Source organism: Aulostomus chinensis, chromosome 15 (genome assembly GCF_037954235.1).
Source record: "Aulostomus chinensis isolate RoL2024-O1b breed Wild chromosome 15, RoL_Achi_v1.0, whole genome shotgun sequence".
NCBI lineage: Eukaryota > Metazoa > Chordata > Actinopteri > Syngnathiformes > Aulostomidae > Aulostomus > Aulostomus chinensis.
The window spans coordinates 23,606,865-23,632,510 of NC_141334.1; the positions used below are offsets into that span (position 1 = coordinate 23,606,865).

Here is a 25,646-nt window from a genome sequence, read left to right on the forward strand (position 1 = left end):
TCCCTGTGCATGTGATCAACTCAAGAGAGGAACTAGAGCAACCGCAAACCCAGAAGAGGAAGAAGATCCAGCACCATGGACACCAGGGGCTCACTGAAACTCTAAAGCCAACCAAAGGCCATCATGTCATCAGGCCCTGGCCTTGGTGCACCAGACCTGGCTGAGGCACCCCTTGCCACAGGACCAGTTGGGCTCCAGACCTTGTTGGACCTACTTGTAGGCGTCTACCAGGAGTTCTACTCCTCACCCTTTGCTAGGGAGAAGTATGTCTCAGGTTTTCTCAAATGGGGTGAGTGCTATCCTTATATTTCCAAGCATATGTTTGTTTTAATTTAATTACAAATGACTTGTGCTGAACTCACAGCTGGGAATTCCTCAGGCATGGGTCTTCATCATTTCATCTAAATATTGCCATGCTGAGCTCAGGAGCTCATCCTCCTGCACATGTTGCTTGGCAGCCACTTTGTTTGACTCCTGATCCAAAACAATTGGCTGATGCATTACCTAAAAACCTCACCACACATACCATCAGGAGTGACTCAGCAAACACACTGCGTGCTCGTCAAGAGTCATTTAAGAACCGCAGGTGGACCGAGGGCCAACAGAGAACGCCACTAAGCAACCACTTAGTCTGAGTAAACAGTCATCAGATAAAGGAAGATTCTGATATTGAAGTGTGTTGTAGACCAGGGGTTCCCAAACGTTTCCATGCCATGCCACCCCACCCCCCACCCCCCAAACAGCACGAGCTTCTGGCTGGGGACCCCCTTTGCAAACCCACTGACAATGGTACAGAATATGTAAAGAAACATCAACTTTTAGAAAGATTTTCTTACTTTCATCCACTGTTCAAAAATTACTATATTTGTTTAGCATAGTAACATTGTTGACATGTTTTCATAACTGTGTTGTACCCCCCTGTATTGTTGACAGACAAAAACAGGACAAAAGAAATCAAACCTCTCTCAGTTGTGTGTTTGTGTTCACCATTCAATAATTATTACAATTGTTTAGCATACAAAATGTAATAACATGTTTTCATCCCTCTATATATTTTATTTCCCTTCAACTTTCTGAGCCCCCCCGCCCCAGCAGCACTTTGAAAACCACTGTTGTGGACAAGTTGACTGGAATTTTTTGCAGCATTCCGAAAAACATTTGGCAGTGAGACAACTTGACAGCTTGTGTTGCAGCTTCCACTGAGTGTTGCTATCTTGTTTGCACTTAACATGTCAACAGTATTAAGGAGAGCTGCCCACTGTTGAAAGCACTGTTCCAAAATAACAGTTCAGAGTCAACTTCTGGAGGGAGACAGCATGGAAACCAGAATAAGAACATTCTAAACTTTGATGGATGCAAACTAACAAAAGATGGTGGTTTGTGTTTAAGGACTGGGAGACAGAGTCACTGGCAACACATGATGTCCCTCCCCACACACACACACACACACACACACACACATGCAAAGCTCTGATTCATAGCTGATTCACTGAAACACTGATGTTCCAAGTCACAGTGAATGTGACTTACGACTGAATGTGACTGAGAGCCGTGTCAGCTGCTCGTCTCTGAGCTTTTCCATTCTCAGTCTCGTCCCTTGACTTCTTAGACAACTTTAGAGACCTTCATTTAAAAAGCACCTGGTGCCTGATTTAGCAACATTTCTGAGAGACTCTAAGTGCTTTCCATAGCACGAGAAAAGCTGCTAGGGAGAGTCAGATATCTCTCTGCACCTCCTGTGAACGGTTTTAGGAAGCTGTGGTGGAGAGAAAAAAAACAAAGACAGATATTCTGTTGCTGTAACTTCTCATTGATGGAGCATTTCAGTGCATTAAGAGACAAACACAACGCAGCAGTTCTGACACAATTTGCAAATCAGAGTTTTTTCTGCCAGGAAATTGCCTCAGTAAATGCTAGTTTGTGTCGTCATAATGGGCTATATGTCTGTCACCATTTCACACAGAATAACACGAGAACAACAGTGTTGTGCCTTTGTCTGTATTAAATAGATTGTGGGATACACAAAATTTAAAAGTCTTGTCCAGGAGCTGGATCAAAAAATCAAAATGAGGTGAGAAGAACTGCATGCTGCCGAAGAGCAGCCGGAGCAAAGTTTCGATCACCAACACAGGAGCTGCACATGATGCATGCACCTCCAGTTTTCTTTTCATCTTAATTTGGATATATTCTTAAACATCCTGATAAATAAGGTTCCTAAAGAGTTAAATATTCTTAAGAACCCAGTTTGACACGCGTGTTTCAGTGTGAAAGGGGTATGAGACCATATTTCCCCCCAGCAACATTCTGAGGACGTTTTATGAATGGAGCATCTATTGTCGGTTTCCTCTCTATAACTGAATGAGGTCGACTGAGCCTGAAAGCATTTTTCAGATTTGCAGTGAGAACGTCTTTCCTTTCATATCAAGTAACTTCATGGGAGTGTTTCTTTCATAAAGTAAGCGGTGAAGAGAGATGGCAAATGTGGAGAAAATAATCAAAGAGAGACACACGGAAGAGACACAGGTGGGAACCAAACTTACAAACACCAAAGAAAAGTCTAAGAGCCAGCTTGTGGACTACCTGCATTATGAGCGGGTAACAGTTTCCTCCCCAGCATCACATGGATGTGAAAAACGTGAGAGCAGAGCCAGGCAGTGGCAGTAACTCTAAAACTTTATCACCTGGTTTGGAACTGTCGCTGAACCCCCCTCATGTTGTCTTGAGAGGAGCAGAGGGCTTCCCTTGCCAAGCAGATTACATAGTGCAAGTGTTCCCTAAATTGTAAAACTAAATCCAACATGTTACTGTATGTGTTTTGTGAGAAGAGCCAGACATAATCACTGACTATCATGGTGACCGAAGACCAGTTAAGCTGGACTGAACCTACAGGCCACCTGCTTTGCATCGCAAAACCAAAGAGAACTGAAAAAGCCTCATCCCAGTCAGGACAGTATTTATTCAACACTGATTTCAGAGTTAAATGCCAACCTCTAGCGTTCCCTGAGACTCTCACTGATACACACTTGACACCTAAAAGCACGGATCATCAACTGACAGCCTGCAGACCGCATCCAGCCAGCCAAAGCTTCCCAACCAGTCTACAGGAGTCTTTTATAAAGAAAGGAATGTCTGTCTCTATGTTCATTGATAAACATGCTCTTAATGAGCTGCTCCACTCTGTGCAGCATGCAGGAGAGAGAGCAGAGACGAGGCGGACATGAGTCATGAAATAACAGCTGACCATCAACAAACCAGCTTGTCTTATATGCTCTGAGTCCGTGGCAATCTGACACAATCAATATGATTGAGCCACTTTTCTTTTGGGGTTGGTGAAGTCGAAACAAATTCCTGATTCATGATGGAAATACAGCCCAACATGTAGCTGGAAGAAAGTTAAATGACTGCAATATAAACACGAAATGAACTATATCCTGCTCACATGACCTCACATCTCACTGCAGCCATCTAAGCCAGCAGCAAACCTCCACATGCTTTGCCCATGTTAGACTGTTCTTGGCGTTGGGCCGCCATCAAATACAGCCTCGCCTCAGCAAATCATCCCAAAAGTTGCGACCAACTCTGATGTATTCTACTGTGGTTAAACTTGAGTTATGCCACTTTTGGTTTTTGGAGAAACCAAAGCTTAATTTAGCGAGCACTCCCTACTAGCGGGTACTGCTAGCATTAGGATGTGGCTGCAGGGCTGATGTGCTGACATGGCTCAAAAGAGCAGACAAAAAAAACAAAAAACAAAGTAGAACAAGGAATCAAACAGAAACTGCCATGAGGTATTTTCCAAAACACAAAGAGAAACACAAACCACAAACAAAAAACATGCAGAGTCAACGCTCCTTCATACAGAGTTTCAACCGAAAATGGCATGGCATCATCCTACTTCCTATATTAATATTTGTTTACCACTGGTTTGAGCATCAAGCTAGTAGGAGTATATATATTTTTAGGCAGCATTGTTCATCTGCTATTAGTATCATTCACTGTAATATTAACTAACAAGGATAACAACATCCAGCCTATTAATGAGCCTTGGAACCTCATTTTATGATAATAATAGAGCTGCGCAGAGCCACCAGGAACGCCTGCTCAGAATCCCACCAGTACAGGGCCGTGGGGGTCACCGCTCCTATGCTGACATCTTACATGAGCCTCCTGCAGTTTATTTAACTAGTGCCATGTCATTAAGACAAACATACTGTAGGAGTGTGTGTTTTTAGATATTAATACACACATATACTGCATACACATTGTTTCAGCTGGTGTTTTCTGGTCAACTTTTTATCCGTTATGGACCATACACACACACACACACACACACACACACACACACACACACACACACACACACACACACACACACACACACACACACCTGTATACAGTATAGACCATAAATGGTGCCTCTGGCCTCATGACCAGTCCTCCACACAGACTCTTTCCATGTGACTATGACAGTGTGTGTGCCTCTTGTATTGCCCTGTAGTCGGGGGGGCAGGTCACAGAGATGGCATTTTCCAAATATAACCACAGCATGTGTCCAGAGATGAGGATCCAGTGACAGAGTTGGCTGACCAATCGTGATAGAGCAGAGTTTTCCTAGACCCCAGGCCTGTAGTGAGGATAAATCCTCTTTCCCACAGCTGGCAAGGATCACACAGACCTGACACGCAGGATATGAAGGGGAATCTACAGCCCATCCTGCAGTGGGATCATATAGTCACTATTACATGATCTCATGGGCATGAGTAGCCAGCCACTTCTACATTTACATGAGCACTCATTGGTCAGTCTTTCACTCAGTTTGAAGACAATTACAAAATACTGCAGGGTGCCACAATAAGTGGCTCAGAGATGTTAGCTGCCTTCACTAACTTTGTTCCAGGAACACTGAGAATACTTCTTTCACCTCAGCTGCTTCTGAAAAACAAAGTTCCAGCAACTAACACTGCAACATGTTCAAGCATCATGTCTGAACTCTCTCATTATGCACTGGCTGGCTATCCCAGCCAATATAGTGCCCGAATTCATTCTGTTGTCTTTGATCTCTAACCACTTCGGTCACCACATACAGTATAATGTACGTACAGTCAAGGCCGAACCAAAGCAGGAATCCTGTCAGTCACACGAAAACCTTTGAGAGCATCTCAAAAGCTATCCAAAATCCTGGCTGCCATCTCAGTCTGACTCAAGAGCCTTGGACCTCCAGACTTCAAACATGGCACTGCATCTCCTTAAGGCACCAGCGCCTACAAATCTGAAGTTAATTGGGTGAATAGTGGTCAGACAAACCCTCCAACCCTGACTGTGACCGCTCATACCTGCCCCTGGAATCCATACAATCACAAACACCCGTGGTTAACAGGTGAGCATATACTGTACAAGATCATTGTTAGCACATTTGGAGGAGGACTGGGCCACATGTGGGCAATTTTTCCAATAGTGGGAATGCAAATGTCTCCTGGGCCACACTAAGGGACCACTTCATCAACCTATGTCCTCTGTTGACTCCTGATCCAAAACATTTGCCTTAAATGTTTCGATTGGTTTGGTTGTCACGAACATGCCAAGGAGCAGACCTGGTGTGTGGGGCTTTGATTTTACCCATTTTTGCTCTAAATTTGTGACTTAAGACAGGAAGACTATTGCTTGCTCTGCCCATCACTCTTTTGTTGAATGTGGAGCAGATAGAGTGGGGAACTGAAATGCGATCAAAAGTGCTCATTGGAGATGAATGTTAAAGTGTGAACACAGTCTTAGCTGTCCTCTTGTGACCACATCGTAATACCAGGTCTAACCAGGACCTCAGATTTCTGATTTTGTATATCAGTCATAGAATGGTAGGAGTGGGCCTTCAGAAAATTATGTGGGCCTAATCAAGGAGCTGATGAATGCGTGAACCTGTGACAAATTAGTTTCTACCAGCTCAAATAGTACAAGTGCAAGCTCTCAGAAACATTAAAAGACAATTAACTCTCCTTGTGCTTTGAGTTTGGAAACTCCTTGTGAGATTATTGAAGCACCGGGGTCACAGCCCCCAGTGGCCTGATGACGACTGGCACCACTGTTGCCTTTACTCCCCACATCTTCTCCATCTCAGCTCTTGGTGGGTCTGGTTGGTCATTATTCCCCTGCCACTGGGAGTACACTTTGGCTGGATCAGTGGAGAACATCTTGTTTATTCTCTTGGACTCTACCTCCTTGGTGTATCTCTTCAGTCAGGTGGTCAGAGCTGTTAGCGTTTGTTCAGCGGTTTCAAGTGTCTCTAGTATGGATCCTCATTGTAGCTCTGCTAGCTTGCTTGCATCTGTCTGTGTTGCCTTTGTTTTGGCCTATATCTTTTCTTAGGTCTGGTTTAGGCTGGCCCTTAGATATGCTGCTACAGGCTTAGACTGCCGGGGGATCTCCCATGGTGCACTGGGCTTCTCTCTCCTCCTCTCTGTCCTCTCTGTCCTCCTATATGTTTCATACATAAATCATACCCATACGTATTACTAACTCGCCTTCTTCTCCGGAGCCTTCGGGCTCCCCTCATCCCAGATCCCGGGTGCTGCTGGAGGAGGCTGCAGACCTGAAGAGGCTCAAGCTACCACCCGTAGCTCCACCTGCTCACGTCCCTGTCTGTCCATCAGTCTCTTCCCTTTCTCTCTCTCTTTATCTCTGTCCCTCTCTTTCCTTCTGCATATCTGTCTTCCTCCATTATCTCTCTTTGCCCCTAACCGGTCAAAGCAGAAGGCCGTCCCCACTGATCCTGGATCTGCTCAACGTTCCTGCCTGTTAAAAGGAAGGTTTTGGTGGCCGCTGTTGCCTTATGTGCTTGCTGATGGAGAATTGTTAGGTGTAGATTTATTGAAGGAGTGGGGTACTAGACCTGCTCTACCTGTAAAGTGTCATGAGATAACGTTTGTTGTGATTTGGCACTCTACAAATAAAATTGACTTGACTTGACTTGACTAATGTCTATTTCTTGTGTTTCTTGGCCCAAACAAATCTCTTCTGCTTGTTGCTTTTCCTTACTTGTGGTTTCTTAGCAGCTATCCGACTGTAAAGGCCTGATTGGCACAGTTGATGTAGAGACGTGTCTGCTACTAGAATTCTGAGGCGCTGTTAGCTTGGGATTTCTGAGGCTGGTGACTTGATGAACTCATCCTCAGCAGCAGAGGAGACTCTTGGACTTCCTTTCCTGGGACGGTCCTCATGTGAGCCGGTTTCGTTGTAACGCTTGATGGCTTTTGCAGCTGCACTTGGGAACACATTCAAAGTTTTTGCAATTTTCTAGACTGACTGACCTTCCATTCTCAAAGTAATGATGGACTGTTGTTTCTTTTTACTGAGCTGATTGGTTCTTCATAACATGAATCGTAATGGTTGTCAAACAGAGCTGTCAGCTGTGTACCAACCTGACTTCTGCACAACACAACTGATGGTCCCAACCCCGTTAAGGAGGCAAGAAATTCTACAAATGAACCCAGACAAGATAAACATGTAAAATAAAAACCATTTCAGGTGACGACATCATGAAGCTCATTGGGAGAAGGCCAAGGCCGATAGATAAGGACAATACATTGCATATTTGTTCGTGCTGATTAATCAAATTTGGAAGTCTAATCATGGCTGCTACAGAGATACTTCCAGGTTCTTCAGGTCTGGAATTTTCTTCAACAAAAAGTTCTTCTTGAACAGACCCTTAATGAAATCTTGGCAGTTGTCTCTGCACAGCCAGACCTCTGTAGCCCACACCTCAGTAAAGAACTGAGTAGAACAGTGAATAAACAAACTTGAGGGTTTTCCAAGCTGCTGGTAAATAAACAAAAAAATAGAGTTGTCTTGGCTTGTGTCCGTGGATTTTTCCCCTCCTCCCCTCTGTGACTATGAGACTATGAGCTTTGCTTGGTCACTCCATACATGGTGTTAATGTCAGTGATGGCTGCATAGCCAGACTCAACATTTATAGACCCAGCAGTGACTTTGCCACTCGGCTCAATGAAAATAAAGTTGTCTCCAATCTGATGTGATTTCTGCTGTCACAGCATGAAGCTGATCCAAACACAGATGATGCTCTGTCATCAGGGCCGTCTGATAAGAGAGGACTGGTGTGTGTTTCTGATGTGAAACAGTCAGACCCAAAGGTATTTTTTCATTTAATGTTCAGAAAATGTTCTCCATTGGCTCACAGTCTGCGGAATCAATGATAGCAATCGTGAAATCATAGATACAGAGAGGCTAAAGTCAGCAGGTGGAGGAGGAGCTCCTGGACCCAGAGGGACCAGCCTCTGCTTCTTTGAGCTGGTTGAGGCATCAGGGGAACATCCATTAGAACATCCCAGGGCATTCTGGAGGACCTCTGTGACCTTTATAATGGCTGCCACTAAGTATATTATGGACACATCAAATTTTGATTATCAGTAGATACACATCTTACACATCAGCAAAGTATTGTAGAATCATTTCATCTATACTCAACAAAGAATAGAAACTTCCTCAGGATTTTTTTGGTCATAATCTCGTACTCAGCATGCTGGTGTGCCACATCAGTCCAGTCAGTGGATTTTGTTGTCAGTGTTTAATTGGTCACTTATCTGGATTTCAACAGATATTTTACAAATCTTGAGAGAGACAAACCTCAGGAAGAACATCTTTTAATCAAACTCAATGGATATTGGGAACCAGGAAAAGTTTCCCTTTTTTCAGTATATTTCCCAGTTGGGAGACTGATATCCATGAGCCTAATTTGCTGCAGGCTCTAATACTTGCCATTGCTGTAGAACTCTTGTGTTGCAGTTTAACTCCTTTAGCAGAAAGATGCAACTAAAACCATTCATCTTGGAACAATTATATGGCCATGTAAAATATTTTTTTACTGTACAAAGTTCAGTGGTTTCTAAATGGCTTCTTGGTTATAAAAAACAAAAAACAAAACAACAACACAAAAAAAAAAAAAACAGCATCACAAAAATCACAAGACCGACACAGCACAAGTCACATGGTGGCAGGGCCAGTCTGGTTGTCCTCTGAGAGTCTGGTAACTGTTGATAAAGGGTCTTTTGATCTGAATCAACTTCCAAGCAACAGAATGCATCTAAAGTTGCCCTACTTTGTGATCTAAAAAGTCATTTACCGCGTTCTACCGGCATCCCTCTGTATGTGGGGAGGTGGGCAATAATAATCATTGAAGATATAAAACTTTCATCAATGACAGCTGCTTTTATTTAGATTTGCAGAGTGGATTTTGTTTATGCAGGTGATGCACGACATAGGAACTCCCTTCTTAGAAAATATGGCCCTCTGTCCAGCTGGATGGAGCTGCAGCATAACGTGCACACATGTACATGTACATGATTTGCCAAAATGAAATGACCACACAGGAAGGAAGTGTCACAAGACATTTGACTCCATGTCCCTTCACGATCATCTCAGTGTTGGAGCCCAAGCTAGGATTTTACGCGCTGATTGTGTATTTAGATGGTGCCCGCATGTTCGTCCCACAAGCTGGAGGCTACAATGGTGTTTGTCCAACTCAAAGGAAAGTGGACGTGGACAAGTTAGGCCAAACACAAGGCTGTAGCTTGTTAGAGGATGGTTTAACATGTAGCCTTTATGCCACAAACCTGCTCTGCTTCACGTTGCATATTTGACATCATTTCTGTCTGTTCCAATCCCAGCGGAGCCCCTGGTGAGGCAGGTGAAGAAGACGCGGATAAAAAGAGACGACTTTCACATCCTGAAGGTGATCGGCCGAGGGACATTCAGTGAGGTGAGCAGAACAAGATAGGGATCAGTTACACCTTAAATATTCTGTAATTAGACCTGCTAGTACACTTTAAAATCCTCTCCTCAATCAATATGTCTCAAAAGTTCAAAAGTTGTCATTGTGGTTGAATTGTAAGTTCAAAGCAGGAAAAAATAACCATAAATGCAAAACTGTTTCATAACTTTGTGTAAAATTACTCTAGATATATCAGTGTGTAAGAAAATACTTGGGTGGAAGTTTTTGATCGTGAAGTAGAGAAAGATTGTGTTGCTCTCTTAGCTTGTTCAGAGTTGAGAGGGCGCGTTGCCATTGTTGTTTTTTGGGTGAAGCTATTTTAGTTATGCTGTCAGGTTATTATCCTCTCCCAGTGGTTGCTTGTGAGATCCATCAACTGGAAATGCAATATTTTCCTTGCACTATTTTTTCATGTTTCATTGGAAATTGGAATAAAAAAAAGAATTAAATATTGACATTTGGTGTTTGTTCATGATGGTCATGGATGTTTAAGACCTTCATGCTCTTGACCCGTTCTGAGAGCTGAGCTGTGATGCCCAACCCCACCAAAAAAGTTAATTTTCAGACAATGACATGAAATTAATTTGTGACCCCAAAATCAACGAATGTATGATTTGTACGGTATGTATGTTTTGAATGATGCTTCATCAATTAAAGTATCCTAATTGCCAGAAATCAGTTTTGTCCCCAGAAACACACCTGCAAATGTTTGATAACCCACCATCAATGAACGTCTTTTTCTGATGGGACGAAGGCTGTAAAAGTCTCGACGTCTCACTGCTTATATTTAGTCAGCACACATTTAATATTAGAAACCATAGATACAAATATACATCGTTAATTGAGATTTTTTATAAAGCATGAAAATGAGCAAAACAAGTGCTTGGCAGATGCTTCCAGGCCTTTGTGAAATAAGTAATGGAGAAATAGCAGTACTTCCTGAGGAGTAGATTTTTTAAAATTCTGATTTAATTTGTGAATGATATGCTGATCAAAGACAATTAACCCAGCACAAACACAGCTCTATTCTACTGTAGGTTGCAAAAACACAAGCTACCATTTAACAAATCGCTATGCATCCTGCAGATTTCATGACTATTCAAGCTCCACACTCTTGTGTCAGTGACTGGCGAACGCTTACAAATCCTCTCAAAGCAGGTTGTGGTTTTTATATGGGCACCCTCAGTTCAATCACAGCATCAAAGTGAATTGCTGTGTCAAACATGGAATCATAATAATATCTCTATGGGCTGCTGTGAGACATCTTGGTAATACTTGACTGTACAAAGGCGTTCAAGGAGGAAAGATGTTCTGAGCTGAGCCTCAACAATTCCTCATTATACCACAGATCAAACCCCGCTGTGTAGCACATTTCTTCTTAGGTTCTTCCGCTCTGAGGGATTCTACCTCACCCTCTTTGCCTGTAGAGGATTAGCAGCGAGCATGTCAGCAGTGGGCTCTCGTCTGCACATCATACCTGTTTCTTTGCTGCACTCGTTAAAATTAAAACCGCTGAAGACTTCAGGATAGTAAGGAGTTTTTTTTAATTTTAGCCAGGTTTTGCTTCAAGGGGAATAAACTACTCTACACGAGGATTATAAGGGAAATCAAGAGGAATTCTTCAAGCTATTGTTCTTTGAAATTGTGTTTACCGTGTGTAGGTTGCCGTTGCCAGAATGCGAAATACACAACAAGTGTATGCTCTGAAGATTATGAATAAGTGGGACATGCTGAGGCGAGGACAGGTAAACACTCAAACGCTCAAACATGCACAGACAGTCATGGCACACAAAATTTCTCCTGTTAAATAGCTAATTAAAGTAAAAATGATCAATTCCACTTTGTTCTTTGATTTAATCTTGATGTGTTTCCGTTGCTTCTGTTGTTGCTGTTGTTTCTGTTGCAGACAGCATGTTACCAAGAGGAAAGGGAAGTTTTGCTGAGGGGTGACAGACGCTGGATCACAGAGTTGCACTACGCCTTTGAGGACGACAATTATCTGGTACGGATGTACACTGAGTTTGTGAAGAAATATTGCTGCTACTTAATACTGTAACGGGCTGTATTTAGTCTGATACATCCATCTCTGTCCTCAGTACCTAGTGATGGATTATTATGTTGGGGGGGACCTGCTGACTCTGCTCAGTAAGTTTGGGGACCGGATCCCTGAGGACATGGCTCAGTTCTACCTGGCAGAGATGATCATGGCTATTGACTCCATCCACAGGCTGGGTTACATACACAGGTAGATTATTCTGACAGAACTGATCTCATACCTTCAATTATCCAATCCCAGCAATGCTCTGGGCAGATGACATCAGAATATTCCCTCTGGGCTTTGCCATGGAAGACTGCTGTTCAATCGTAGTTTGCCACAATCAAAACTGTAGATATTGACCGTTATCATGAGTGGTTTTGGTTCAGTTTGGTTATACTATCAAAAGGATTCATGAGCAAAAGGTATGAATGAAGGTTTACACTGATTTCTGTGTGTGTCACACAGATGCCTCATTTCAGACTTCAACTGATTAAGAGGACTTTTAACTGAAGTATTAGGATTATTTTCAAAAGACTCAAATAATACCTTTCTAATTCTCCTTTCAACATTCATGTATTCACTTCTGTTGTTGTAACATTAAACATATAGAAACCTATTTTTAATGAATTAAATCTGACTACACTTGTCTCTTACACTTGCAGAGACATCAAACCTGACAACATCTTGCTGACAGCTGATGGACACGTAAGACTTGGAGACTTTGGCTCCTGTCTGAGGCTCCTAGAGGACGGGATGGTGAGTCTCTTACCTGCTGTAAGCCACATTGTAGAGATCTGGACCGGCACAAAGCAGGTTGGCCACACATCGTGTCAGCGGAGCGGCTCTTTTCACATGTTGCGCTGGCTCCACTCGTGCCAGTTTTCAGAAGGGAAATCAAAAACCTTTTATCAACTTAGATGAAATGTGGCTATCTGCTGCTGTACTTGTGTGTTCATTTTCCCTGTCGATGAACATTTGGAATATCCAGGAATTCCCATTACACACACGACAACTTGTCCTGTGAGAGACTGGCCATGTGTTTTGACTCTGACCATAAATTGTATGGATGTGTTTTGGGTTTTGTTTTGTGCTCTCCAACCCACCCACAATCATATCCATTTCTGTATTGGAACCAATGGTTTAACATGAAGCAGCAGTGATCTGCATGCAGGGTCATAGATTTCTTATCACCATTTATGATTGAATGTGAAGGGAAAAGGGAATACTTCTGGTAGGTAAGCATACTAAGAGCTTTATTGCACATGTTCACTTTTAAAATGGATCTTGTGCATTTTTTCTAATACATTTGTTGTTGTTTTTTTGATAATTAAAACTTAATTTAAAATCATAAGGAAACCCATCTTCAGTACAAAGCACTCAAGTCAATCAAGACATACACTGATTTGCTTACAAAATGATGAAACAATACTGCTTGTGAGGTCTCTCTGCAGAGGCTAGTGCCCCTCTTCAGGCCATGGCCTGGCCCACTGCCGGCTGAGTGTCACCCTCTCCGCTGTAGCTGCCTCGGTCACTCTGTGCTGTTTGCTTCAGCTCCATGGGACTCAGGGCTCCATGTGGAAACTGCTATCCCCTCTCCATGCCAGTCAATCTTGTAAAATACTTCACTCAAGACAGCCACTGTCAGCCTCACATCTTCTCCCTGTTAATGCCTGTCCAGTTGTAGTTTTACACAGCAGCACCAATGTTGGAAATGTAGGTCATGACCTTGGATACACTATCTATTGGTGTCATTACAGGTTCACTCATCCCTGGCAGTGGGGACCCCTGACTATTTGTCTCCAGAGATTTTGAGGGCAGTAGAGGGAGGTGGAGGTTATGGTCCTGAATGTGACTGGTGGGCTCTAGGTATCTGTGCCTATGAAATGCTACTGGGGACCACGCCCTTCTTTGCAGAGTCCATCTCTGAAACGTACGCCAAGATCATCAACTTTCAGGTAGTCTCACACTGTCAATGTAATATCTACTGCTGGGTAGAGGATGGGCTACATGCTAGTTATAGATTTACTGCAGATGTGGTTAAAATGTGGACTAAAATGCGATACCAATCAGAGCCTCTCTGGCTGGACGTAGCTTGTAAATGTTTTCAGAGAACATCTGACACAATTGGGACGTTTTCTCATTCATCAGCTGTAGATTCTAGGACAGTAGCGTCACAGTAAAGTAGGCGGGGAAATATGACCCAAGTGCAGACAGCAGGGGTTTAACCAAAAGTATTTAATCAAAAGGCAAAGTAACAATAAAACCGAGTGAAAAAACAAAATTAAGAGCTAAACTTACAAGACCTTGATGAGCTGGGAACATGGCCTGGTAACAAGACAATATGGCAATGACAATGACAAAACCAAGCGCAAACACAATCTGACGAGAGACAATGGGAAATGAGACACAGGTGGTGCAATGAACACAGGTGAGACACATGAGATCATCATGGGAAGGAGCACAGGAAGACAGGACACCAACTACTGAGTAAAACAGGAATATGAGACAAGGATCATGACAAGTAGGATCTATAACCAAAAAGTTGTTAAGTCTAGATGCTGTTTAGGGGTCTCAAACTGGTCCAGTAAAGGGCCGCTGTGGCTGCAGGTTTTCATTCCAACCCAGCAAAAGCAACACCTGATTCTACATAAATCAATCAAGCTGTGTCCACACAGCTCATTTGTTGGATCAGGTGTTGCTTTTGCTGGGTTGGAATGAAAACCTGCAGCCACAGTGGCCCTTTACTGGACCAGTTTGAGACGCCTGGTTTAGACCCTATGAAACTCTTTGATCAGGTATGAACATCTTTAGACAATGTGCAGGACTCATGAGAGTAATTCTCTGCTCCTAATCGGATTCCTAGTCTGTTCCGCACCTTGGTGTTCATGGTTACCAACAGGCTGAGGAGGAGGTCTTTCTGCAGTTTTTGTTTTAGTCATAGCTGATTCCAAGTTGGCCCCTTGGGTGACCCCCTTGCTCATGTAGGACATCTTCCTTCTCAAGTTGTTTTTAAATTCACACCACTCTGAACTTTACAGCAACAGCCCACTTAACAGCTGAGAATCCCAGCTTCATAGAACTGTATTTTGAACCAAGTAGTTTACTTGTCTTTGGAAGAATCAGCACTAGTTCAACTGGACCACTTTTTTTCTTTCTGAAGAGGCTGCAACACCAGCTCTACTGTGGTATAATCCCTAAGGAAAACCAGTAATATCCTGATGTGATCTACTTTTATAGGTTTTAGTCGTGTGAACACAAAAACTGGAGTTCACTTACAGAATGTGTTAATTTGCAGGAGTATTTTGAGTTCCCTCCATCTGGCCCTGAAGTTTCAGACAAGGCCCGTGACTTCATCACTGGACTCATCTGTGAGAGGGAAGTCCGTCTTGGACAAAAAGGCTCCAGTGACTTCCGGAACCATCCTTTCTTCTGTGGACTAGATTGGGGTTCCCTGCATAAACTCCCTGCACCCTTCCTGCCTGATGTCTCTAATCCAACTGACACCTCCAACTTTGACATTCTGGATGATTGTCTCAGTGAAATGGTATAATTACAATATTAGTCTTTGTCAAGGAACCTGGGAGTCAGTCATTGTTGGGGGGGGGGTACTGATGTCATATTAAACACTGCATAACACAGACAAAGAAAACAGATTTATTTTTATTATTCTATTTCATATTTGCATATGTAAAACACACAACACAGCACTTTCTTTGATTGTCTTCCTCAAATTATGCCATTTTCTATTCTAAAGGTGTACATTTAAAAACAAACAGCCCTGAGATAATAAATCCCAATTTCAGTTTCTCTCCTGAACATTCAGTTCCTTTCTTGATGTTCTGAAGAATGCATCTGCCCAAGGAAAATTGCAATCAGACAGAAAACAAGCACAAATTGTACCTAGCAGCAAGACTTAATGGGTGTGTTTTCACAAAAATGTCATTTGTGCAATATCTTTTGTTAACAGGAGCTTGAGGCAGGGCAGATGGCTGGTAGTCGTCCTTATGACTTTGGCCTTGAAATTTTTGGAGCACGCTCAAACAAATGGTGAATTTCATGCATTTAATGAACCAGGAGGGGATGCGGCAGCCCCCTCAGCACCCTGACTCCCATGGTCTATGTTGTGTGGCTATGCAGAGGGTTGTCTCTTTGGGGAAAGGCCAGAATGTTCCATACCATCTGTATACTTGGCAAGAGACCTTAGAGTATTTTGTGGCAGTCTGCTGATTCTTTGGGCCAGATTTTCTAAGCAGCGCAATCCAAACACGGTGCAGATGGGGTGGCTATATCAGCAGGTGACCTCCCAACAATGTGCAAACATAGGAGCACAGGCATTCCTGAGCCAGTTTATGATTATGATGAAAGCAATCTATGAGCTGGGAAACAGGCGTAATGCAATGGAGAAGTTTCTGCATGAACTTTCTCAGGACGGACCCTGGTAATGGAGGTTCTGAGCAAATTTATAGAGCAAGTCCATGTCCACAAAATCATTTCTGACCGGTTTCCCCAACCACCAGTGTCTTATCAGGAGGTTTGAAGTTTACCGCACTTTGAGGCACCCACGATGCTGAGGCTGATACTTCCAGCCATGGCTTCATCAATGGAAGGGTTGAATGTTAAATATTCTGTTTCCATACCCCTGACCTCCAAAAAGTGGGAAAAGTTCTGCTTTAGGTGGGAGTTGAACAAGGACCTCCTCCAGATGCTTCCAGCTCCCCCTGCACATTTGGGTTTGCCAGGTCTATCCAGAAGCCTCCTTGCAAGCTGGCGATACGATAACAAAATCAATCATGAACTTTTGGCCTAGGGTGCTGTGGAACATTAGGATTGTGAAGACAAGCCATCCCTCCAAATCATCTCCCTCCAAATGGCTCCATCATTGCCCTCTTGCACTTGCATGAAGTTCCCAAATTGGCTCATGGAGTCCCCCACAGGAGCCCTGTGCAGGACTCCACTCAGGGTCTCCAACTGTCAGTTTCCATCCCCATAACCCTGAAGCGTGGGGTAAACTCAAATGTAATGGCTGTCAGCCAGGGACTTGAGTAACTCTAGGGAATAACAGAGTCTGATCCCTATCCAACAAAAACCCTCCTCATTTTTTGCACCCTGAGTTATTCCCTCCTTCCAGTGCTACTTCAATTGTCTCTCAATGTTTATTAAGTTTTTAAGGCCCAAAATGGGTTTGAACTTGTAAATCTGTCCCAAAGTCTCAAGCAAAAGCATTGATGCAAGTTATCAAGTCATAGCTTTTCTTCTTTTGGTGAAGATTCCAATTGTAAATGTAGCCCTATTTTTCTATATTTTGGGGTAAATATAATTTAATTGTAAAATAGGGATCAACATTTTTTTGAATATTGGGTGAGAGCACTACGACTATCAACAGTGAAACCTGTTGGGAGAATATCATTGTCCAACTTTCTCCATTAAAAGTATTTGGTTTTGCCAGTTCAAATAATTTTCATCATTTCCAGCCATAATCAGTGTGATCAATCAGAACAATGTGGCCATGGTCGAAAAATACAGGAACTGAAAAGTCTTTTGCCTTTCGTCAACAGACCAATCAATCACGCAAAGACCTGATGACATCAAGTTAGCTCATACCAGCATAGAATACAAACAACACACAAACAAAACATCAGCATGTTTGTTTGCAAATGATTTGTTGTTTTCTGCAGGAGACACTCTCTGATGTAATGGACAGAGCCCCAGTGGGAGTACACTTAGCTTTCGTTGGATACTCTTACACTGCTACCAGGTGATTATTTACATTTAAGTGCATCAAACCCTCTAACATGTCTATATATGGAGCCATCCTAATATCATCTGTTTGTCATTTATAGTCAGACGGGTGCCATTGACCGCAGCAAAGACATCATGATGCAGATTGACCACAGCAGGCTCAGAGAGTGTGAGCGTCTTTATAGTGAGAAACTGGTAAGAAAGGCACTGAGGAAATGTCTTCATGAGAGCATTATAAATATGACGTAGTGGTACTTCATTGTTATGCTGTGCCTGATCTATCTGTGGTCTAAACTCAGAGCCAGCTGTGGCAGCTCAGAGACACTCTACCTGGTGAACTGCCAGCTCTGCTGGAGCTCCCCCTCACTTTGGATCAAGGTACTACAGCATCTCCCCAAACCACAACCGAGGAGGAGACTGACCAGATATCAGCGATCAATGAAGACTTGCAGAGGTATAAGATATACCATATTACTGTTAGATTCATATGGTGAGCCCTAAACTTACTCCTGTGTTTGTTGCCCCCCCCCTTTATTTAAGTGTTGATAATCAGATTTGATGGTTTTGCTACCACAAAAAAAAAGAAAGATGATCATCATTTTTAGTTGAACATCTTGAAAGATGCAAAACAATCTCCCAGGCTGAAATGAGTGGCTGCTGTGAATGTATAAAGAACAGACTCTGTAGAGGTATTTCTACATTAACACCTAACTAAAAAAAGTCAAGATATGTATATTGTGTATGCTTTTGACCAATACGAAACAACTGCTCATCAAATTGATGTCAAACTTGATGTGCGCATTGTTGGTTCCTCAAGGACTGCAGTTTAGAGTTTGAAGTCTGGGGTCTGAAGGTCTGAGATGGCAGTCAACATTTTGATGTCAGTGTCCATATTCCATTCATCCCATCAACATCAAACTTTGCGTGTGTGTTGCTGGTACTCATAAAACATTTGTATGATATCTTACAAATAGTTCTGCACAATTTTAAAGCACACTAATCACACATATTGCTGGATATTTGTAGATTTATAGTTTATCTGTTAGTTGTAGTTCTAAAATTGAAGAATTTTCAAAAGTTGAACAAATGTTTTATGAGAATATGTTGCCTGATGAGCTTTGCAACTGTCAGAACTGTCTTCCGCAGGTTCCAATGTAGATCTTACCATCGATTAATTGCAAGAAATTGATTTTTTTTAATTAATATAAATTGAAGTGTGAGAGTGACTGCGCGAAGTGAGCAGCAAAACATAAAGCCAGTAGAAGATAAATAATTTGTTTTTACTATTGAATCCTTCTATTTGAATAGTACTATCTAAAACTGGAAGTTAGTGTATTCGCCGCCCATCACAAATACTTGAATATTAGAGTATATGATAGTATGTGATGGTATATGTGTTAAGATTAACTGAAAATTCTCTTGTGCTTAACACTGAATTAGTTTAACACCTTTATCAAACCACACAGCTTGTCGTATTTTAGTGAAATGTACGGTACATTTGGATTTCTTTAATTTGTGGTTATGAATGCTCTCCTTTGAGTTTTGGTAAATTCATGGAAAAAAATCATGGAAATTATATAACCATAACAACAGCATGAAAACATATAAAGATTTTTGTGCTCATGGAACTAAGTGTGTGCACAGTAGTACATGTTTAATTTATGATACTATTTGGATGATGTGAAACATCAAACTGAGAGCCATTAATCATTAGATAATGAGCAGAACAGTGTTCACCATCAGAACTTTACCATTTACAAGTAAATTATATTACTCTCAATTGACAGACATTCTCTGTTTTAATCCATCAGGCGTTTACAAGAGGCTGAGAGGAGATATTGTGACCTGGAGAAAGAAATGGAGCGATTGAAGGGGGTGATACAGGACTGGAGAGACCCCAAGGAGACAGGCAAGGGTTCACACTTCAAGCCCTCATCATCATCTGTTTGGGTTGAATAGAAGGCACTGCAGTTAGGTTCATCACCATGCATCCGTCTGGAATCAAACTTGACATGGGTACACACACACACACACACACACACACGTACATATATGTATGTATATGTCCCTTATATGTCCCATCCATTTTCTATACCTCTTATCTGTTAAGGGTTGCAGGGGCTGGGAACAATTAGGGGTTCAGTATCTTGCTCGAGGACACTTCGACACGGTCACCAGGGAAAGTGAGGATCGAACCAGCGACCCTTCAGTTGCAAAACAGTCACTCTACCTCTGAGCCATGCCACCCCAATGTTTTATACACACACACACACACACACACACACACACACACACACACACACACACACACACACACACACACACACACACACACACACACAGACCTGTGTCTGCAATAAAGCTTTATAATGTGTATATATATAAATAAATCAAACGTGAGTCGGAATGAATTCCCGACAATATGAGCCACTCTGAGTAAACATACTGCTGCTGCAGTTCAAGCAACATCTGCTTATATTGGCTTGGTCAGAACATGTTGATAAAGGGCCAGTCTAAGAATAGGCTTGGTATGTAGCAAACTGGTCGCCTGCTTCCAGCAATCAATCATGTCACCAGACTTTTCATGACCCAGTGAGCACTTCCGGCTGCTGACAGATGGATGAACAAGTTATGAAAGATGACCATTATGAAAGCATGCTCCTTGTGTTGCTCCCTGTCTGATGATAAATGCACAATAGGCAGTGGCTTCCCTTCCATCACCGCTTTTACTGTCAGTCTCTATTTTTCTCCCACAGCCGTACATCATTCCTTTCATCAGTGCATTTGTGTTTTGGTTTGGGTTCTGTCAGTTTCTTTGCATATGACAGTTCTGGCTGGCTGGCAGTGCACCCAAAGGTGGAATGCCTGCATCATGAGCCCTGATGTTCCTCTTTCTTCTTCAATCACAGAGCTGAGTATCTGCCCAGCATCTCTTGTTCTGCCTGTACACTGTATGGATGCACCAGGGGATGTAAGCCCATCTATAATCCACTTTGTTTTTGTTACTTTTTGCTTCTCCCTGTCATGAAATACAGAAAACACTTTTCAAAGCAGCACGTAACCTGTTTGTTTTCTTAGAAATTAACTGTAAGTAACCACAACCGGGGTTGTTAGTGGCAAACAGAGTTTCTTTGTACGTCATTAACTTAACGTAGACCAGTTATTAAACAATACTTCTCTAACGCTGCTGTCTGTTTACTGCATGTGTTGCAGAGGGAGAGAGCGCCCCCAGCCTGCCACTACCCCTTAGTGATTCCTCTTCACCGCCATCTACTCCTGTTCCACAGGGTATGGAACAATGAGAACTCAAAGACTAATGGTCATTTGCTGGTCTCTCTGACTTTGTTCTCAAATTCTCACTTTAACCCCTGTTTTCTTGTATTTCACCTCTTGGATGTAAGTGTAGGAATCTATGCATGGTACTTTTGCGCATACATCAGTCAAGGTTCGTGGTACTTCACTTTATCTACACATTCATTTAGTGATTAGATGGACACGTCTCATCGACCTTAAACTCAAGATACATGACTCGACGAAAATCCTAACAGCCTGTGTGACTGACAAGAACAAGAGTTTACAGTGGAGTAAACAAACATGGAGGCCAGAGAGCAGCTGTTAACTAGCTGCTAGACGACCCTTTTGCCTCCATCTGTGCCAGAAAAAAAAATAGGAAAAAAGGAAAAATTTGATTTGTGTAAAGTGGAGGTGTAAATGTGGAAGGTAGAATAATACAAGCTGATGGATCTGTTTTCATTGGCTATTGACAGTGTAAACAGTTGGGTAAGTCATGAGTACACACTTGACGATTGTGTCGGCTTGAAAAACTAACATTTCTTGATACTTTGTGTCATTTATGGAGGAGCCTGCTCTTTTCTGTTCTCGTCACACACTCAACAGACTCAAGTCTCTACACCTCCTTCAGATTTCTGTGCAAACCTGCCGCACCAGCTGGCCCCAGCTGGTACTGAGCGGTGCTGACCAGAATAGCGCCAATCCTGAATAAATTCACCTGCAGTTGTGTAGTGTATCACCGGCAATAGGGAAATGTTTGGCACAGCAGATGGAGCAGCTGCCTCATAATCAGAGGGAGTCTGGTTTCTACCTTGGTAAACCTGACCATCAGTAACCTGGTAAATACAGAGAAGGCGTTTCGATGCAGTGATCGCTATCCTCAATGAGGATGTGTGTGAGTCTTTAATGATGTCAGTTGTCTTCATCATCTTTTATTCATTTCATAATAAATCACCATGTTGACTTCATTTTGTTGGTCTAATCCCCCATTGTTGTGCAGAAGCTTTAATCAAATTCTGACAGATGCATGTAGACTAAAATATAAAGCTACTCCAAAGAATACATGCTTTCTACAACTTTTAGAACCCTCAACACTATAAGTTCATTTGTCTTCCAGGTTCGCTTGCCACAGGTGAGGAGTGAGTCATACTTGCTGGCATGTGCAGAAGTGGGGGGGCTCCCAGCCTGGAAGAAGCACTGTTCTACTGAGCTTTCCTGAACACACTCTAAGGTGGCACGAGCCGACCTCTCCCACTGCCACAGGATGAAGGACTGAGCTGAAATGAGACTAAAATGCTCTCTGACTGAGCTGAAGCTCACTGGGTTCCATGTGTTGGAACTGATGACCAAACCATGATCAGAAACCATTCTTGACCTGCCGTGCCTGCTTTCCCAAACTGTGATCGTGCACTGAGTTCAGGGCACACTGACAAAAAGAGTAATGGGCAACAGTGACACAAACACAAAAGGGGCCCAGAAAAATAATTTAATGAGAATACTATAGTCAGGCATTTTAGACCATATTGGTGCATTTAGTTGCCACAGTGAATATCATGTCTCTTGTGTAACATTTATTTGCACCTGTGGGTGGTTTGCAGTTGTGTTGCACATGTTATTGCTGTGCCTGTTTTGAAGTATCGAAAAGCTTTCTAATAATAACTTTGGTATCTGTGTGTGTGTTTTTAATGTTACATACATGATGGTACAAATGTTTGCTGCATAAAAATGCAAAGATAGTTGGAGAGCTACAGGAGAGAGGAACATGAAGTATGATTAAGTGCACTAACCTCAGTCCTCAACTATTCACAATGACAGAATCATTCCCAGCTGTGGCCAGTTACCAGTTGACACAAACTCAAGCTGATGGTCCATGCAGGCATGATAATCAAGTTCCACTGCAGAATTTCATAAATATTAAGGCCAGTCCAAATCTTAAAGACTCCCTGATGGTTCTTGGAATTCTAGCATATTTATTAAATATCTACTTTACCTTTTTAAACCCCTCATTGTCCATGCTGTGTCTCGATCATGGACTGGTTGCCTCCCTGAAAGGTTGCATCCTGCCATGAGGCCGTCACAATCAGTCGTTCTTTTTTCTCTGACTTCCTGCTCAGCTCGATGTTCTCCTTCTGTTAAAATGGACGGGGTGAGTATTTTAGCAGAACGCTGTGTCCCTTCTGGAACACGTCTCAGATATGCTGCAGTCAAAATACTTGTCCAAAGTGGCCACGATCAGCCCAGGCAGCCAGAGCGTGCCGCAGCTGGACCTGGGTGAATCAAGCCTCAGCTGTGTTGGTTTTTCAGCTCTTCCAGCTTGATGATGCAGAATCAAAATTTGTCAGAAATGTAAAGAAGAACTCTTAAGTCCTGAGGATTATCCAACTCAGTTGTGGGAAAAAAATGTTATTGTTGTAAGTTTATGCAACACGTGCACACTTAGTAATTTCAGTGACGATTTTAAGATGTGACTGACAACACAGCCAATTTGAAAAAAAGTTCTCCAATTTTATTTAATTAAGGGACAATAAAGTCTGGTTGTGTTTGTGTTCAACGCCCCCCCACCACCACCACCACCACCTTTTTCCTACTTGTTCAGCACTCAACACTCTCATTTCTTGTCATTCTGCTATACGACTAGTCAGTAGAGCAACAGCCTATTTTGTCTGCTTATTCACATTTTTTTAATAAGGTTGGTTTCATTAATAAGCACAAACGCAAGTGAGAGTAGCATGTTAAAGTGTTGGAATGCATTTCAGGAGGTAAAACAAGGAAGTCTGGAGTTGTTTCATTGATGTTTTAACTGTTCTATCCAGCGCAGTCTGAAGGCCGGCCTGGCATGACAGTATAATATTTGTTTACTATGTGTACTCCTTGTTGATTTGGGATGAATGTTCAGAAGCTCTTGTAATTACATTGCACATTTAGTTAATCACTGATGGACAGAATTAGCGTAAAGATGAATGGTTATGGTACACGTTACGCTTGGGAGTACTTTTCAAATGCTGGACTGCATACAGAAATGTTGATAAAAATGAATGTATTTTCATATGTATATTATTAAGAAATAAAGATAATTATATGGCTGCCAATGAAAATACATATTAAATTCTGCTGTGACTGACTCCTCACAGCAACAGCCTAATGTTGTCCCGTCTGTTTATTGACTCTTAAAACAGAAAAACTGCTTGCATGGTCATAAACCCGGGACCTTCAACAGATTCATGGGGGCTCATCGTGGATTTACACCCCTGGAACACTAGGAGGCGATCACTGAACCTATGGTACAGTCAAATTGCAGCCTTTCTCATGTGGTGAGGAGTGGCATTGCACAGTGGGGTGTCTGAAGAGAGCCAGTGGAAACCAGGGCTGCGTCCGAATTGCCAAGTGGCAACCTACGTCCTACTGCTACGACCTACCGTTACAGCCTACTTCCACAACCTAAACACGGCGGCACCATTCAGACACCCTAGAAGATTGGTGGTGAAGCACGACCTCTGCTGGCAGAGCACAGATACCGCAATTAGGTAGACAGCACCAACGAAAGCCCCACCTGCTGGCCTGACTGTCATACTGCACTCCACTCTGAGCACACCCTTCATTCATTCTCTATTAATAAGCATATTAACGCACCTGTAAAGGTGTGTTCACACGAGTCGCGTTTGGTGTGAACACGCCTTTAATCATCAACAACGACTATAAATGTTGGTGTTGCATAAGAATGGGAGACTGTTGGTGGCGCAAACTTGGCTTGCAGGTCCACAAGTTTTTAGGGGACGAACAAGAAGTCCGCAGTGCATTGTGGCCCATGGGTTGCTCCGTAGGATGCACCTGAACCGACCTACAATGAGGGCGTGTTTAGGCTGGAATTTAAGTTGCAAAGTAGGTCGCTACTCGCGCCAGTTGTGGTTTCGGACAGCCTACGACCTACTCTGAGACGTACGATCAGACCTACTTGGCAATTCGGACGCAGCGCAGCCCATGTCACAGAGGAAGGAAGACCATTGCATCATTTCCCAGGAAATGGTAGTAACAGTGACCATGCCCCACACAGTCACCGGCCAATGATCCCGCCCTATGTGCCAGCCAATGATTTACCTCCATCTGAGAGAGACAAAATTGTTCACTGAATTGAAATATGAATGGTTGCTTAGCAACAGCTCGATTTGATTCAGGCACCCTGGTCAGCCTTGTAGACCAAACCTGTAGACAGAAGTGTACTTCATCAGGATTCCACCCATTAGGTGATCAACTGGGAGAATATAATCTCACTGGATCCTTTCCCTATGAGGAATGTGCGGAAGTCATTGTCAACTTGCCTGGTAATGATGATGCAAACTATTCCATTAAAGCCCTGTTTCTTTCAGAAGACTCAATACCCAAACTACTGCTGGGCTTTAGAATCATCCAGAAGAATAGGTGTCAGTGTTAATGCGTTATTAACTAGTTAGCCCAACGTCCCTTTATCGGCGAAATTTTTTTTTTTATCGTGATTAATGAGCGCAGTGGTTTTTGACCCTTTGACCATGCCGTAGTTCGTGGAAAACCAGAAGTGAAAGCACCAATCGTCACACACGCGAGCTGCAGCCGGTTGCAGCTTGTAAACAAAAAACAACAACAACAACAACAACAAAAAAGCAGATGAGCGTTAAGGTAGGACTAACATGAAAAAGAATATGTTAGTTTTAAATGGAAAGTTCACCTTCAAAGCTCTGCCAGATGGCAGTCTGGACAGGAAAAAAGTGTCATGCATTCACTGTAAAGCTGAATTTAGTTTACACCAGAGTACGAGTGGTCTTAAGT

The 25,646-nt window shown here is 42.7% G+C and overlaps 1 protein-coding gene across 2 annotated transcripts; it reads left to right on the forward strand.

Moving 5' to 3' along the window:
* dmpk (DM1 protein kinase) lies at nt 1-23,962 on the forward strand. Of its 2 annotated transcripts, XM_086227065.1 has the most exons (15): nt 1-289; nt 9,675-9,766; nt 11,440-11,523; nt 11,685-11,780; nt 11,875-12,023; nt 12,479-12,572; nt 13,574-13,771; nt 15,112-15,360; nt 17,492-17,571; nt 17,657-17,750; nt 17,855-18,009; nt 19,367-19,464; nt 20,465-20,526; nt 20,769-20,843; nt 21,964-23,962. In XM_086227065.1, the coding sequence occupies exons 1-15, from the start codon at nt 124-126 to the stop codon at nt 22,063-22,065; spliced, it is 1,794 nt and encodes a 597-aa protein (XP_086083191.1). In that variant the 5' UTR covers nt 1-123; the 3' UTR covers nt 22,066-23,962. The 2 variants fall into 2 exon arrangements, with proteins under 2 accessions (XP_086083191.1, XP_086083192.1); XM_086227066.1 differs by lacking the exon at nt 20,465-20,526.
* Nucleotides 23,963-25,646: the final 1,684 nt, after the last annotated feature.

What these genes read in the sequence shown, in the direction of transcription:
- dmpk (XM_086227065.1), top strand. Translation starts at nt 124, where the DNA reads ATGTCATCAGGCCCTGGCCTTGGTGCACCAGACCTGGCTGAGGCACCC. An exon ending in GTCTTTATAGTGAGAAACTG is followed by an intron (nt 17,751 to 17,854) that starts GTAAGAAAGGCA and finishes GTCTAAACTCAG; the next exon opens with AGCCAGCTGTGGCAGCTCAG. An exon ending in ATCTACTCCTGTTCCACAGG is followed by an intron (nt 20,844 to 21,963) that starts GTATGGAACAAT and finishes TTTGTCTTCCAG; the next exon opens with GTTCGCTTGCCACAGGTGAG.